General features: G+C 43.0%; 1 protein-coding gene across 5 annotated transcripts in view; it reads left to right on the forward strand.

Annotated features, from left to right (window-relative positions):
- LOC129327419 (acylamino-acid-releasing enzyme-like) overlaps positions 1–15,825 on the forward strand; it is a 45,082-nt gene that overhangs the window by 2,626 nt on the left and 26,631 nt on the right. For all 5 annotated transcript variants that reach the window (XR_008596820.1, XM_054976052.1, XM_054976054.1 and 2 more), the window contains exons 3-6: positions 11,706–11,832; positions 12,297–12,384; positions 13,038–13,113; positions 15,232–15,371. Coding sequence is in view for 4 of the 5 variants with exons in the window: in XM_054976052.1 (XP_054832027.1) it covers positions 11,706–11,832; positions 12,297–12,384; positions 13,038–13,113; positions 15,232–15,371 (431 nt within the window). In the remaining variant the exon portion in view is untranslated. The remainder of the gene's footprint in view (positions 1–11,705; positions 11,833–12,296; positions 12,385–13,037; positions 13,114–15,231; positions 15,372–15,825) is intronic.

The following is a 15,825-nucleotide window of genomic DNA, read 5'->3' on the forward strand; positions in this document are numbered from 1 at the left end:
TCACTTTGTCCTCTTACATATACTACACTTGCATCTTTGCTTTTCTGTCCTTCAGTGCAAAGCCTAGCCTGTTGAGCTTTTGTTTAAGACTATAATCCAAAGCATGCTAACTTTGTTGTTTTCTTATTGGAATCAATTTTGAGTAAATACAGTTGAGATGAGCTTGCAATGTGGCCAAGAATCTCACAGTCTAATTTATATATAATACTGGATTATGTCTTCCCTCATATCTTTTTTTTTGGCTTGCAGAATTATCAGCTGTCTTTACTTGATACTAGAGTTAACAACCATTTTAGTCAATATTTTAAAGTAAGGCAGTTTCAGCTGGGTGTTGGTTTGCAGTAGAACAGCACATTTTGAATCCAGTAGAACCTTAAGAACTAACAAGATTTTCGGGGTATAAGCTTTCAAGAGTCAAAGCTGCCTTCGGCAATAGCTGTACGTGTGTGACATGGTACTGTATTCAGGGGACACAATAAACAAATGTACAGACTATAGTATATCAACATGAAAATGTAAGTGATAAGGAAATGTATACTATGGAGTTGAAATTTCCAAAATTCTTTAGTGAGGGCTCATTCATTAACCTTCATTTCAACAGAATTAACAGTTATGCACAAAAGATTTTGAGAGAGGTCAGAAGTTTGAAATGATAAGGTAGGATAACTGGGGGAAGTAAGTTTAAGTTAAAATTAATTGATATTGCTACAAGGTTATCATCTGATGAAACATGTTAAGAAGATCCAATTAAAATTCTAAAAAGTGATCCTGTATTAAAGATTGTATTGAGTAAGGAAATTCAAGTCTCTGGTAAAGCTAGGATGAGACTGACTGTGCAATCCTAATGGGAGGCGTGAAAAGTGCATAGGGAGAGAACTAAGGCTTGTGCGGGCGTGAATGGCACTTATGTAGGCATAACTACTACTACTATGGCGGCTGTCCAAGGTGCACTACCGCAGACAGGTTGCCAATGGTGGGCACGCTTGGCAGCCAGGCGGGGGCGTAAGTGCGGTGTAAGGTTCGGCATGGAGGGGGCGTGAGGCGGGCCATGAGATAGTTGGCTTCCAAAGCCGCTCCAGGCCCGGGAATGCCCCCTGCAGCGGCAGAAAATTATGCCACGAAAAAAGGAGGCATAATCCATAGGCGCCTATTAAACAGGAAAACTCAGGCTATCCTCCCAGCCCTGGCCCTGCCCATGTGGCCCAAAAGGGGCATAGGATGGCAACTACCACAGGGACCAATTCTTGTGCGCTCCTGGGGTGGGCGAGCCCCTCCACCCACGCCCAATCGGCTGCCCACATGCCCTACATAACCTCCAGCTGTGCCACTCATGTAAGTGGGCGGCTAGAGGCTCTCCCAAGCAGCCTCCTGCTGCAGGGACCTTGTGTGCAAGGTGGGAGAGTGGGTACACAAAGTGGCAGGTCACGAGTGCACTGAGGGGACTTGGTGGAAAATTAGGAGCACTTTGCACTCGCTCAAGGGAAGAAGAGTAAAGTTCAGAATGTCTGACTAACAAGAACCACCCAAGTGCCCTTCCAGGTTACCTGACTCCAGAGTCCCAGCTCTGGAAGGGGTGAGGGAGCACTGACAGGTAAGAAGGAGGTGGGGCGGTGATTACCCCAGCTCACTGATTTGTGCCAGCTGCCCTCCTCACCTGAACTGTCCCAAACGCCAGCCTCTGCAGGTAAGGCTCACCGGTGGGGGGCTCGGCAGCAGCGGCTGCCTGCCACAGAGACAGTTGCCCAGGAAACTGTTCTTGATGCAGCCATTTGGGGGGGGGGGTGCCATTTGAGGGCTCTGTTCAGACTCCGTCATCTGAGGCCCCTCCTGGTCGAGGAGGAAGTGCAGCCGCAGGACAAGTTGACAGGGTGTTTGTAACTCCCTGTTGATGGAGGGGGCTCAGCCTCTTGACTTCCTCCCTCACAGGATAAGACCATTCCAATGCACAGTGCTTTCTCACCAGAGCGTCATGCATCATCTGGTTGCAGGCTGGACCTGTGATACTGGAGCTGCTGCAGCTGCTTCCACCCATGGACACCCCCCAGAACGTGGCAGACTGGGCTGGGGCTTGGACAGGGCTGGATCTCTTGCCACACGTCTCTTTCCTTTTCAGGCTGGTCACAACTCGTCAGGGAGATCAAGGGGGCCTGTTCCAGCCCCCGGTGATCCTCTGCAAGTGCCATTCAGGTCCAGCCCAGGAATCAGTTTTCTAAGGCAGCCTGCATGTCAACCCCACCCCTGCAAGGGCAGGATGAGGGATGGATTTTGTGGCTCTGACTGCTACGCAAACTGCCTTTGCTCCCTTTCCAGCTGAGGGACATTGGCAGGAAACATGTCCAGAGAACCTCTGCACCTTTTCCAGTTTAATAAAGTATGCGTTGAAAAACCACAAACTGCCTGTCTGGCTCTCTGTTTGCTTGCTTCCTGGCGGTGCCAGTAGCCCCTGCCCCAACTCCCTGTTGGGATGTCTTTTCACATATCCCCCTGCAAATGTTTCCTGGCTCAGGGATGGGATGGGTGGGGTGGGCTTTGCTGCCAAAATAAGCAGATGTCGGGTGGTGCCTGTCCAGCTTCCCTGCCCCCTTCCCCCCCCCCAATGTAAATTCCAGCAGTGAGGTGGGAATTGAAGTATGGCCCATAAATGTCTGGGGGGGGGGTACCGCTGAGGACTCATTCTCTGACAGACAGAGCTGTGGGTATCTGATAAGCCAGGCAGCTGACGGTTGCATATGGGGTGATGGGGAGGTTGCTGCCAGGAGGTGGGGGATGTAGAGCAACATATTGGGATCTCCTGGTCTCCTCCTACAGGATGGACCACCCTCCTTTTCGCTGTTTGTGGAGGCAGGGATGGATTTGGGAAATCTGGTGTGGGGAGGGGGTGGACGGTGTCCCCCGAAGCACTGGAACATGGCTCTTGGGATCCAACCCACAATCTCACGTCTTTTGTGATGCTGTGATGAGTTCAAATGGTGCAGCTTTTCACTCTCATCACCCTCAATGGGCCTTCTGGCCTCTTGCATGGTTTCCAGTGGGCATTTCTGTCACTCATTGAGGAACCCCCCCCCCCACACACACACACCTGCCTCTCCAGAACATGGGGGCTGATCCCAAGTGCTGCAGGCTGTGAGTGCGATCCTCACTGGGTCCTGTTGGCTTTCTGGTCCCACTTTTCAGGGAGGGGGAACCTGGTGGGGGGGTGTTGGTGGGCAGCGGGCCTCCCCATTGGCTGTGCTGCTACTTGCCCCTCGCTTGCCTATCAGGGAAGTAGTGTGGCCATTGGCTCGTGTGGGCGAGGTTGTCAGGAGAACCAAGTGCTCTTGGCGGCCGCTGCACCTCGCCTTGCTGAGCTCTCGGGCCAGCGTGGCTCTCTTGAAAAAGTCCATAGGGAGTAGCGGAGCAACACCACTTTTATGTTGATACGCGGGTGGGGGTGCTGACTCAGGGTTTAGGATTAGGCTGATAGTGTTTAATTTTTTTATTTTTAATGGTAGTTCGCACAATACAGATAAAAGCTGAACACTTACAATTGACAAAAATTCCAGATAAAGAGATATAACAATAGAGCTGCATAATGACATTTTTATAACAACATTAAGTAAAATTATAAAGTAGCTCAAAGATTTGTTAAAAATTGAGATAACTTTGAGATGGGCTGAAGGCTGTTGTTTTCTAGATATTCAAAAAAAGGAAACCATTTCTCTAAAAAATTTGTGTTATTTGGGAAATGAATTTTATCATGTAGTTTTTCGGAAATAAAATGATCCCATACTTTTGAAAACCAATTTTCTAGTGTTGGATTTTTTTTTGATTTCCAATTTAATGCAGTGGCACTTTTAGCTGCAATAAGAACATTTGTAATAAGGTCTCTTCTGATTTTAGGGATAAGAATATTGTCCCAGTGGTTCAAACAATTATCTCAGGTGTTAAAGGGATTTCATAACCAGTTATATCTTTGATTATTTTTAAGATTTCTCCCCAAAATTTGGCTACATATTGGCATTTCCACCAACAATGGGAAAAAGTGCCCTCTTCTCCACAACCTTTCCAGCATTGCAGTGGTGATGATGATGTAATCTCTGATAATTTTTTGGGAGTTAAATACTATTTATAATTTTGTAAGTTTGTAATTTAGTTACTATTATTTTATAATTATGTGTGCTAGATGACCAGATTTTTCTCCATTGATCTGTTGATGGTTCTATATTGCAGTCTTATGACCATTTAATTTGGCATTTTAAAGTTTTACACTTTGATGTGTTTAATATGATATTATAGAGTTTAGAGATTTATCCTTTATGTATAAAGGTTGAAGAATCTAATATTATTTCAAAATCCGTTTGGGGTTTTTTCATTATCTTTTTAATATTGATTTGGTCGGTCATACTTTTAAGTTGTAGATAAGTGAACCATTGAATTTTTTGTTGCATTTTGTGTTCCAAATCTGTTTTTTCTAAAAGACCATTATTAGAAGCTATGTCAATTAATCTAATATTATTGATTTGCCTCCAAAATGAGCTAAAGGTATTATTTTGTCCTGGTAGGAACCAGTGTTATGTAATAAAGGAAGAGAATCTAGATATACCAGGGATAATTTTCTTTCTTATTAGATCCCATTCTTTTAGTACTATTAAATCTAAAAAGTTTTTTTTTAATCATTGATGGGCAATTATTAGGTTTGTTCCATATAATTTTGATAATTGTTTTATTATTCAACAGGAGTTGAAAGATCAAGACCCAATTGGGGTTGTCAGTGTGATTTAATAGTTGAACTAGGTTCACTAATCTTGTTGCTGTTTGGTATGTAACGAGATCAGGATAGTTAAAGCCACCATTTATGCTTTTTAATCTTAGAGTATCAAAGCAATTCTTGGTTTCTTGCTTTGCCATAAGAAGTTATTCAGGATATTTTGCTATTCGCGCAATTGTTTCTGCGATATTTTAATTGGGATAGCTCTGAAGACAAATAAAAGTTTTGGTAGAATGAACGATTTAATTGTGTGAAATCTATCATACCACGAAAGTTTTAATTTTTTTCTAGTTGTTTACATTTGACTCGATTTGCATTATAATTTTCATGTGATTTAGTTTAATAAGGTTGTTAAAGTCTGATGGGATCGTAATTCCTAAATAAGATATTTGTTTTGAGGCCCATTGGTATTTGTATATTTTATTGATTTGTCTTCCTAAGTTTTTGTCAATATTGATTGGGAGGATGTTTGATTTGGAGTGATTTACTGTTAACTCAGAAATTAATCCAAATTCTGTTAATAATGACTGGAGGTGTTGAAGTGATGACAAAGGACCTGTTAGATATATTAACATGTCATCAGCAAACATGCTATAAAAGATAATGGACCAATGCTAATGCCCTTTATATATTGATTATCTCTAATTGCAATAGCTAAAGGTTCTAGAGCAATCACAAAGAGTATAGGAGAGAGAGGGCATCCTTGCCTGGTTTCTCTTTTAATAATTATTGATTCTGAAAATCATCCATTTATTTTGGTATTAACTTGAGGTTGGGAGTAAATTGAATAAATCATATTAATTATCACCAAATCCCATGTATTGTAGGGTCTTATATAAGTAATTTATTTCTAATGAGTCAAATGCTTTTTCAATGTCTAGGGAGAGAAAAGCAGCCTTTAAGTTGTGAGATTTACAGTGTGTTATTAAATTCAGTGATTTATAAATGTTATCAGTTAGATCACATTAAGGGATAAAACCAGTTCGATCTGTATGAATGTAGTTAGATATAAAAGAGTTAATGCGTTTTGCTGGGATTGATGTGAAAATTTTGTAATCTTGATTGAGCAAGGATAGGGGACGGTACGATGAAACATTTAAAGGATCTTTTCCTTGTTTGGGGATTATGATTATCGTTGCCCTCTTCCAAGAAGGGAACCAAATGCAGAGAATCACGAGAAGAGATAGCAATAGAGAACAATAATCGTGACAACCTAACGAAATAAACACTTATAACAATGGCAAAAATATTTTTATTGTTATTGCATTTTTCAATTTGCCATTCAATATATATCAATACACACATTCTTCATATACAGACCTATACATAAAGTGCTAGTGCAAAGCAATGGTGATACTACCTATAAACAGTTGATATTTTTAAAGTCCATTAGTATTCCTTAGGATCACTCAAAAAGTTCATAGGATCCAACTTCAAGTATAGGTCCAAGTACGTGCAGGTTGGAATTTATACCATCTAACGGGCAGACCGGTTCATTTGGGGGGTCCTGTTTCAGGGTCTTTTTCAAAGATGGTTATCTCACTGACGTTATTTTCAATATTCAGAAACCTTTATACAAAAACATACAGTTTGAAAAACATGCATAAATACAATGTGACAGATTAAACGCAATAACAATATTGCACTTACTCCCATTCAAACTACATTTAGACATGCATCAGTTGCTGCTCCTAAGGAAGGCTGCATGTGATAAAAGCCTCAAACCTACTCCTTTTAATCACTCACAGCTGGCAACTGAACGTAAATTTAAAGTGACCAGTAGCCAGGGCTGCCCTCCACTAGAGGAAACATGCATAGTCATTATTGATGTTCAGTCCTCTGGGGATTAAAGTATTCTGTTTATAAATCCAAAATGTTTCCCTCCTATGCAGATCTCCATGTATAGCCTCTGGAAACCTTTCCTTTGATGTATACAAAACTGTATATTTCAAGTCTGTTTCTCTGTGTCCTGCTTCCAGAAGATGACTAACTAACCGAGCTTCTGTTACCTTGTTTTTTATATGTGACAAATGTTCAAGTATTCTTAGTCTTACAGCCCGATTTGTTTTGCCTACATACAATAATAAACAGCGACACTGGATCAAATAAACAACATTAGCGGTATTGCAGTTTGTACACTTGTGTTGATTTTATCTGTAAAGGAGTAAGTTTCTGTGCATTCATTACAAGTGGGCAAACCCTAGAGTTGCCACGTGCATAATGACCTTCTGGTAGGTATTTATTTGTTTTTGTCCTGCCATTAAACTCATCTAATTAGCATGTCCTTAATGTTTTTAGTTCTACAATAGGCAACTATAGGAGGGTCCCTGCAACCTGCAATGTCTTCTACAAGATTCCAATATCTATGGATTATTTTTCCAATAGCTGGGGCAAGGGGTGTATAATCAAGAGCACAGACCAGTCTATTTTGATTTGTTGTATGTCCTTTAGCAGCTGTTCTCTGGGGTGCAGTGTAGCCCGTTGTAATGCATTATTAACAACATGAGTAGGATAGCCCCTTGCAAGGAAGTCATGACCCAAACAACTACAATTTGTCTCAAAATCCATGGGTTTAGTTGAATTTTCTTTAAGGCAGAGAAACTGCCCAAAAGGGATGATATTTCTAATGTATGGTGGGTGAAAGGAACGATAATGTAAATATGAATTTCTGTCCGTGTCCTTCTTAAAGGGACGGACTGCCAGACAGTCATTCTGATCACGGAAGATAGTTATATCAAGGAAGTTAATCTCCTGGCTGTTGACTTGTGAGCTGAACCTAATATTAGGATGCACTCTAGCCATCCATTGACAAGGAGGCTTTTATCACACACAGCCTTCCTTAGGAGCAGCAACCGACGCATGTCTTAAGTGTAGTTTGAATGGGAGTAAGTGCAATATTGTTACTGCGTTTATTCTGTCACATTATATTTATGCATGTTTGTGCTGCAGGTAACCCTGCTCGGTCCATGGCCAAGGCCGAACTCACACTCCAGCACAAGGAAAGGTGCACATAGTAGAGAGCAGCAGCGGCAGCCCCAGAGGTGCAGCTAGTGACCAGCTGATGCAAGACCCTCTGGCGAGGAAGCGCTCTGCCTTGGGGTGATTTTACCTTTAAGGAAGAAAGTCAACAGGTAGTTACAAACACCCGGTCAAGAGTAGTTTTCTGGGCAGACGGGCTGCTGCCACCGTCCGCTCCCCTGCCAAGCCTCACCTGAAGAGGATAGTAGTCAGGCGAGTTCAGGTGATGGGGCAGCCAGCACAAATCAGCGAGATGGGTTAGCCACCGCCCCATCTCCTTCTTACCTGTAAGTGCTACCTTGCTCCTTACTGAGATGGAACTTCAGAGTCAGATAACCTGCAAGGAAACTTGAGTGGTTATTGTTAGTTAGCCCCACATTCTGGACTTTGTCCTTCTTCCCTTGAGCGAGTGCAAAGTTCTTCCAGTTTTCCCGCTAAGTCCCCTCCAGTGCACTCTCCTGTCTTGTGCACAAAGTCTGCACAGCAAACGGCAGACAGGCAGAGCCTTCAGCTGTGTGCTCACCTACCTGAGGTCATGAGCAGTGCAACCAGACGTTTTGTAGGGTGCGTGAGCAGGTGATTGGGTGCGGGGAGGGGGGCTCACCCACCCCGGAAGCGCACGCGGATTGGCCCCCATGGTAGTTCCCATCCTATGCTCCTTCATGCCACAGGGGTGGGGCTGGGCATGGGGAGAGGGGGCTGAGTTTTCCCCATTCAATGGGCCCCTATGGGCTACACCGCCTTTTTCTGTGGTGTAGCTCTTTTGCGCCACTGGGGAGTTCCCATGCCTGGAAGGGCTTAGGGAGTGAACTAACTCCAGCCCACCCTCCGCCCCACCTCCTCCTGTGCCAGCACAGGGCCCTGCACCACTTCTCTGCCTCTGTCCGCCCACCAAGCGTTCTCACCGGCAGTAGCCCGGCAGCAGTAGCACGCCTCGTGCTGCCGCTGTCAGAAGGGTATTTGCGTCCACGTAGGAGCCAGTTCCACCGGCGGAAGCCTTAGTTCTCTCCCTGTTCACTCCCCCCCTTAGGGTTGAGCTGCCTGTGCTTGTACAGGGGGCTACCTTTACCTAGTTGATTTAGTATGTTTTGTTTTATTTTTGCTAATTTTGAGTCAATCGGCTCCGATGAGGATAATTGCATCATTTTGGTGTTCAACTGTGCTTTTGCCATTTTGAGTTGTTGAATTTCAGGACTTTCTTGCAGCCTGATTAAATTTTGCGCAGGAAAAAAAGTCTTGGAGCTTTTTTGCTGCTTTCATTGCATTCTTCTTTTCCGGATCAAGTTTGCCCATAATAAGGTAATTAAATTGGGTGTTATCTTGAGCTTGGGTGAGGTTTAAGGTTCAAGGTAGATGGAGCACTCTCAGTTGGCGTCCATCACCTCCGGCTCCAACGCCACGCCCCCTGGTAGTGATTAATATTTTATGTGTTCTAATTATTTTCTTTCATGTTGTGTATTGCCTTTGAAGGGTTTTTCAGGGGAATGGGGTAGAATAATATTTTTTAGGTCTGTAAAAGTATATCCAGCAAATTAAAATGTTCCCCCACTGTGTTCTAAGTGTTGTGATTTCTCATCCATTGTGTGTAACTATTTATGATGGTATTCACACCTAACCTTTCTGCCTCAACTCTTCCCTTTTTTCCTTACAATCAAAAGGTTCGTGATGAAATTCACATGAAACTTCTGTGCTTCAACTCATCCTTCCCCCTTATAATCTTCTCCTTAAGAGGAATTCTTGGTATGAATCTTCTCTGAAGAAGTGAGCTGTGACTCATGAAATACTGTGAAATAAATGGTGTTAGTCTGTTGTAGCAAAGGTCGAATCCACATTCACCCATTACCCGCATGTTTATCGGATATCTTCCGTTTGCCTCCAATCCGCAATTTTTTCCTCTTCATTCACATTCCTGCTTCCAATCCGTCTTTCTCGCACGTCCCTCCAGTCACACGGCCGCTCGAAAACAGCTTTTTTGGGCGGGACCTTTTTTCCCCGCCCATTTTTTAAAAAAATTTTGAGCGCACTTTTCCGTTATTTCGATCTTGCCTTATAAAGAAACATCATTGAAGATAATGATGCCTCTCTTTCCCCCACTGACAGCCCTGATGGCTCTCTCCCGTTTCTTTTTTGGAAATTTGGAAGCATGTGGGAAGCTTTCGTGGGCATTTCCTATGCAGGACAGTTCAGTGCTTGAATTTTACTGAAGTTTCACTTCCTTGGAGTGTCATTATTTCGATATTTTGTAATTTCGATATTACAGTAATATAAAATAAAAAAATAAAAAACAGTTTAAAAGGAAGTTTCGCGAGTCCGTTCTGAGGATGGATTCACCCCAAAATGATTTTTCAAACTACCAGATTTGATTCAGAAACAGCATAATCAATAAATCCAATGCTATGAAGTCAAAAACAGTCTTTTGCAGACTACGGAGCACTTGCAAGTTGAATCAGCCAATAGGAACTCTCGGAACGGCCGGAGAGACAGGAAGGGGGGGTGTTTTTTAAAAAAACCGCGTAAATTGCGCATTGGCCCGTTCATGGCCACCGTGAAACTCCCGTTGAAAACCTGTGACCACATATTCAGGAGAAATGCGAATGAAATGCGTCTGTTTAATGAGGTAATGTGACCGGCACTCGGGATTGCGTGGGGAATGCGGGAAACACGCGACTTAGAATGAGTAATGTGGATTCGACCAAAATAAAAGAAAATTCAAGCAGTACCTTAAAAATTAACACGGCAACCACTCTTTATTCATGCTTCTTTCTGTTTCAGCTGGTTTTTCCCTAATTCTGAAAAGCTTCACTCTCATTTAACATATAATATGTATGTCTAACAATTAGCTAGTATCTTTCATATAAGTAACACTAATACTTGGATGTTTCCTACACACAGTTTGGTTTGTGTGGTTTGGTTGTAGTTGCTTGTGTTGCAGTAGCAACAGCCCATACCATGTGGCAGATTTCCCTTCATTTTCCCTGTCCCCAGTGCCCTTGCAGCTGCTCTTCTATCACACACACACATACTAACAGGGCTATTTTGAGTTTTTAAAAAATTGATAGTTGAATATTGTTGTATTAGGTTGTCTGAATTCCTGGTTTTCACTTTTTAAAAAGTAACTTTTTAGCCTCTTTCATTATGGAGATACCAGGAGGAAAGGATATCTTTATTTCATTTAAAAAAGGAAAGCTGTGAATTGAGAGAATCTGATACACAGATTGTTATAACATTCTAGTAAGATTATATTGCTGGTTTTAAAAGTACCCCTCCGGGGGGGGGGATGTCCATCACTGGGGCAGAGGGAAGTGGTGGCTGTTGTGTGAGTGGGATGGGAAAATCTGAGCACTTGTGCCCACACAGCAGCCATTCTGGCTTTGCTGCAATCTTTCCCAAAGCTTCACAACAAAGCAGGATTTGTAAAGATCAGAGAAAAGCTAAAGAAAAACCTAGAAGGCACATGAGTGTACCACAATGTTGTAGTGATTAAAGAAAAAAAACACTTCCCAATAGCGTTGAGCCTAGAGTAAATAACCCATGAGGAAAAGATCTTAATCTCCCAAATGATACCTTTCTTGTCAGATCAAGTGTTATTTCACTTTATAGTTTTAGAATGAAACTGTACTTCTGATGCTTTTTCATAGTACCTGGGATCTTAGAGTAGACTTAAAACACCCAAAAATATTTACATGGCAAAACATTACATAATGCTTCTTCATAGTACCTGAGATGTTGGAGTCCACTCAGCCTTTTTTTATTTGTTTCTTGTCCTTACTTCTTTCTGGCCTTGGCACATCCCCAACATTTCAGCTGAGACCATGGTACTGATTGATCACTTTCTTCCAGCAAAAGCAATATTTCATACTGGGAAGAGGCTGTGTATTCCTGGGCTCTTGTAACCTAGCCAGCACACTTTCTCTCACTTCATCTTCCTCTTGTACTACAGAGTGGTGCCAACCTGATTTGGGGAGCTGTGAGCAGTTGCGATTCAGCCGCCAACATATCCTGCACCATGATGGCAGTGCAGTTATCTCAGTTACTCCTGTTGGCATGCCAGCTGAGATTCGAGACCAGTACGTACAACATCCAGTTGCCCAAACACTATCCTTCACTTTAACCATTTTGTAAGATGTGCAGGCCAATCTGGGAGTGGACCTAAACTGGTACAAGGTAGACTAGAAACTGTAGTGAGAATAATTTGTTTCCCCTAAAGATGAGAGCAAAGGGTGAGGATAGGCAGACTCAGGAATGCTTGAGATTGAGCATGGCATTTTATACATACATGAATATATGTTGGGCTGACCCAGTTACTGTCATTTACAACTGGCACCTGCTCACCATGATGACAGGCAAATTTCTTTCATGGCCATGCAACCTGGAATCCTCCAGCTGAAAGTATATGTCAACAGGAGTCATAAGCCCATGTTGGTTTTAGCCCAAAATTGATGCCAAAGAAAGAGGTTTCCTCCTCTTTCCTATAGAATATCTCTTAAAAGCTGACTGCTCATGTTGAACGCTCCTCTTTCCTATGCCATAGACTGCTGAGCCAAGTATCTCCTACTGGGACGCACAAGGCTGTTCTTACCCACCACTTGGAAACGGGGCAGAAACAGGAGGTGATGGAGGTAAAATAATTTGCACTTTGCTGTTCCATATGCTATCTAGGCAATGGTCTGCCATCCCCACAAGACTGTGATAGTGTTGCAAACTCTGAACCCTGAAATGACTAGTGTCTCCATATGTACAAGTTTGTGCAGTAACTGGAGAAGAACCAAGAATAGTAGGAAGTCAGTTCTGGAGGTTTGATACTATTGTGCATGACTGTGGGTAGAAGGATTTCGACCTACAAAGCGTGATTTTTCAGCCTCCCCCCACCTACTGCAGCCATTAATGCCCCCTGATATGGGGCATTTGGGGCTGCAGTGAGAAAGGGAGGTAAGAAAGTCAAGCAGAAATAAATCCATCTACAGAAATGCTCCCATGGCTCCAAACTGTGATTCAGACATGTGTATGGTCTGTTATTGGCCTCCTATGGAGATAGAATAACTATCTCTCTTTGGGGATTAACTCTTGATTGGTGTCGACAGTAGTTTTTATCAGCTGATGTTGCTCACTCTTTCCTGGAGTAGCCACAGCTTTCTCTTTCCAGGCCTAGCAATGGGGGAGGGGAATGGGGAGGGAAGATGCCGGTCTAGGCCTTCAGGGATAATGTGTTGCTTGCCCAGCCTGGGAGCATTATGGTAGGCATTGTCCAGTGCTGATTTCTGTGTCCCTACAGGTTTGGAGCAACAGTGGGAGGGTGAAAAGTGTCAACCTTACAGTTCAGGATAAACATGGCAGAGTTTGCACAGATGGTAAGGACAGTAATAGTTGGCTTGGCTGCATGCTACTCTGTATGGAGAGGAATGATCCTTTCACTTTGGTACTAATGTCTGCTCCCTGCTGCCACAGAGCTTATGCTCCTCCTTCCCATTAACATACTTTCCCCACTGCCAGCAGAGAGATGCTCCTATGCTATGCACCTACCTCACCTTGTCCTTTCAGGCTATGTCAGGAAGAATTTCTGAAAGGCTCTCCTAGCCGTCACCAATCTGGGTACACAAGAGCATGACAAGGCTTTTTGATGGGTGGTACACCTCTAGGCCAGAGAGCTGTGCTTATTACTTCAGCATCTGGATTCAGCCTCAGCATATCTACGTAGCATTTCAGAGAAACTCTCAGTGATACAGAGAATTTAGAACCAGCCACACGTGTGCCGTTCAACATGCTTGAGATATCTGATGCTGTTCTTTTATACAATCTTGTATAATGGTGTCATAGACATATTGAACAGGAGGGATTCAGAGTGGACCTCTGTCAGACTGACCAAACCTCCCTCTTTGGACTTTTCCTGTTTTGAGTAAGCAGAGCCACTCAAAAGCAGTCCTATGAATCCTATACTTGCATTATTAACTCCCCATTTTGAATGCACTGTAAGGCAATAAAGGGATGAGGTCCTTGATGTTCCTTTAGATAGTGATTGGTGGTGGAAAGTGCCATCTAGTCATAGCTGACTTATGCCCCGCCCCCCCACGCACACACTGGGGTTTTCAAGGTAAGAGACTAACAGAGGTGGTTTGCCATTGCCTGCCTGGTCTTTGGAGGTCTCCAATTACTAACCAAGGTGGACCCTGCTCAGCTTCTGAGCTCTGATGAGATTGGGCTTGTCTGGACTATCCAGGTCAGGGCAGATAGTGATTAAGCATGACCAAAATTATAGGGTTATGTTCAATCCAAAAGGCTAAGATTGAGTGACTTAAATAGTGTAAAATAAAGAAAATAAAAAGCAGTGACAGAGATTTCGAAACCTTACAGTATCTAAATTGGAGATAGCAAGATAGTTGACTAGGGAATTCACATCCAGCATACATTTTCTGACTTTTCATTGGCCAGGATGGCCTTGAGTCCCTTGACACCTTCATAGATGAACCTGCCTGAGCACTCTAGCTATCTTCAGGGGCCCTGCTTCGGGCACTCAAGCCATTTGAGGCTACATGGGCGGCAATCCAAGAAAGGGCCTTCTCAGTTGTTGCATGAACATAGAGGGCATTGCTTGGAAACACTGAGGAATGTAATCTGTATATGAGAATGTCCACTTTCAATATTTGACCCCTTGTGGGTGTTTGGAAAGCGTGCCATTGCTCCCTTCTGTGGATAGGGCAGTGGATTGCCTTCATATAATCTGATTCAAACCAGATTCTATTCTAGAATAATATGTTACTTCGGAATATAAGTAGCTGCTTATGGAAGAGTGCTAAGCTTAGAAAATTATCTTGCTTTAAATAAAAGTGTTGTTTATTGTCCCTACTTCACAGATTTCTAGCTGTTAAAACAGATTCTGGGGAAGAATACTGGTGAGCTCAAAAGCACAAATTTAAGACCAAAACATAGGAAAGGTTATTTGAGATTTCCCCTGAAGTTTGTGACCATGCTGGCTTTGAAACTCTATGCTCCTTGCAGCATTACAAGCATGAAGCATTCATACCAAAAGGGAACTTGTGTTGCAGTAAAATGAATTCTTGTAACCCCACAAGCAATGCAGAGTTATCTCAGGCTAATAATTGCACAGCAATTAGTAACTTGTGGCTGCTCTGTCTTCACTAACAGCATATTAGGACCTTGTTAGAAAACTGCCACAGTCATTTTATAATAGCAGCAGCTGCTGTCTCATTTCAGCTGTTGTCTTGGAGCAATATTCATACTTTAGTCAATGACCCATCTTTTCCTAAATAGCTCACAGACACCTGCTTGGCTTGTTTGGCTACTAGACATTCAGAAGTGTTAATGTCCTTCCGTAGCTGTAAGGAAGACGTCAGTCAAACTTTCAGCACTGTGAGCTCCTCCTGTTCCTTACTTGCTTTCTGCTTTGGCGAGAAAGATCGCCCTATGGAGTCACTTCTTTACCCATTTTCTCATCTTCCTTCTGCCACCAGAGCAGTTTGGGTGTTTGGCCTGGTCCAGCTCAGAAACACGGATCCTGTATGTGGCGGAGAGAAAACGTCCCAAAATGCAGCCACTTTTCTTTCATGACAGGTCTTCCCAGGCAGGAGAGAAGCCAGGTGAAGCAAGAAAGGTATCTCTTTCCTTTATCATTTAGACATTAACGTCATGTTAATGTCCCAAGTGCTTTGCAAGCTTGACAAATCTACCAGTCTAGCAAAAAATTACTTTTTCTTCAATATTTCTCAATGCAAAAAAGACACATTTTCTTTACATTAAATGAACAAAGCATTCACAAACAACATGAATGAGTTTCTAGGAGCCCTGGTGGCATGCACTCTCCTGCTCTGTGCATTTGAAACATTCGCTGTTTAATTCAGGAGGCACATTGTCAAAAAAAGGCCATTTGACTGATGTAGCAAGGCTGTTCTTATAATCAAGCCTGAGAAGGATTGCGTGTAGGTAATTGGGAAGCTAGGAAGGGCTGGTCTTGGTTAGTTGGATGGGAGACCTCCAAGGAAGACCAGGGTTGCTATGCGGAGTTAGGCCACCTCTGAACATCTCTTGCCTTGAAAACCCCAGCAGGG

This window comes from Eublepharis macularius, chromosome 4 (genome assembly GCF_028583425.1).
Source record: "Eublepharis macularius isolate TG4126 chromosome 4, MPM_Emac_v1.0, whole genome shotgun sequence".
In the NCBI taxonomy this organism is placed as follows: Eukaryota; Metazoa; Chordata; class Lepidosauria; order Squamata; family Eublepharidae; genus Eublepharis; species Eublepharis macularius.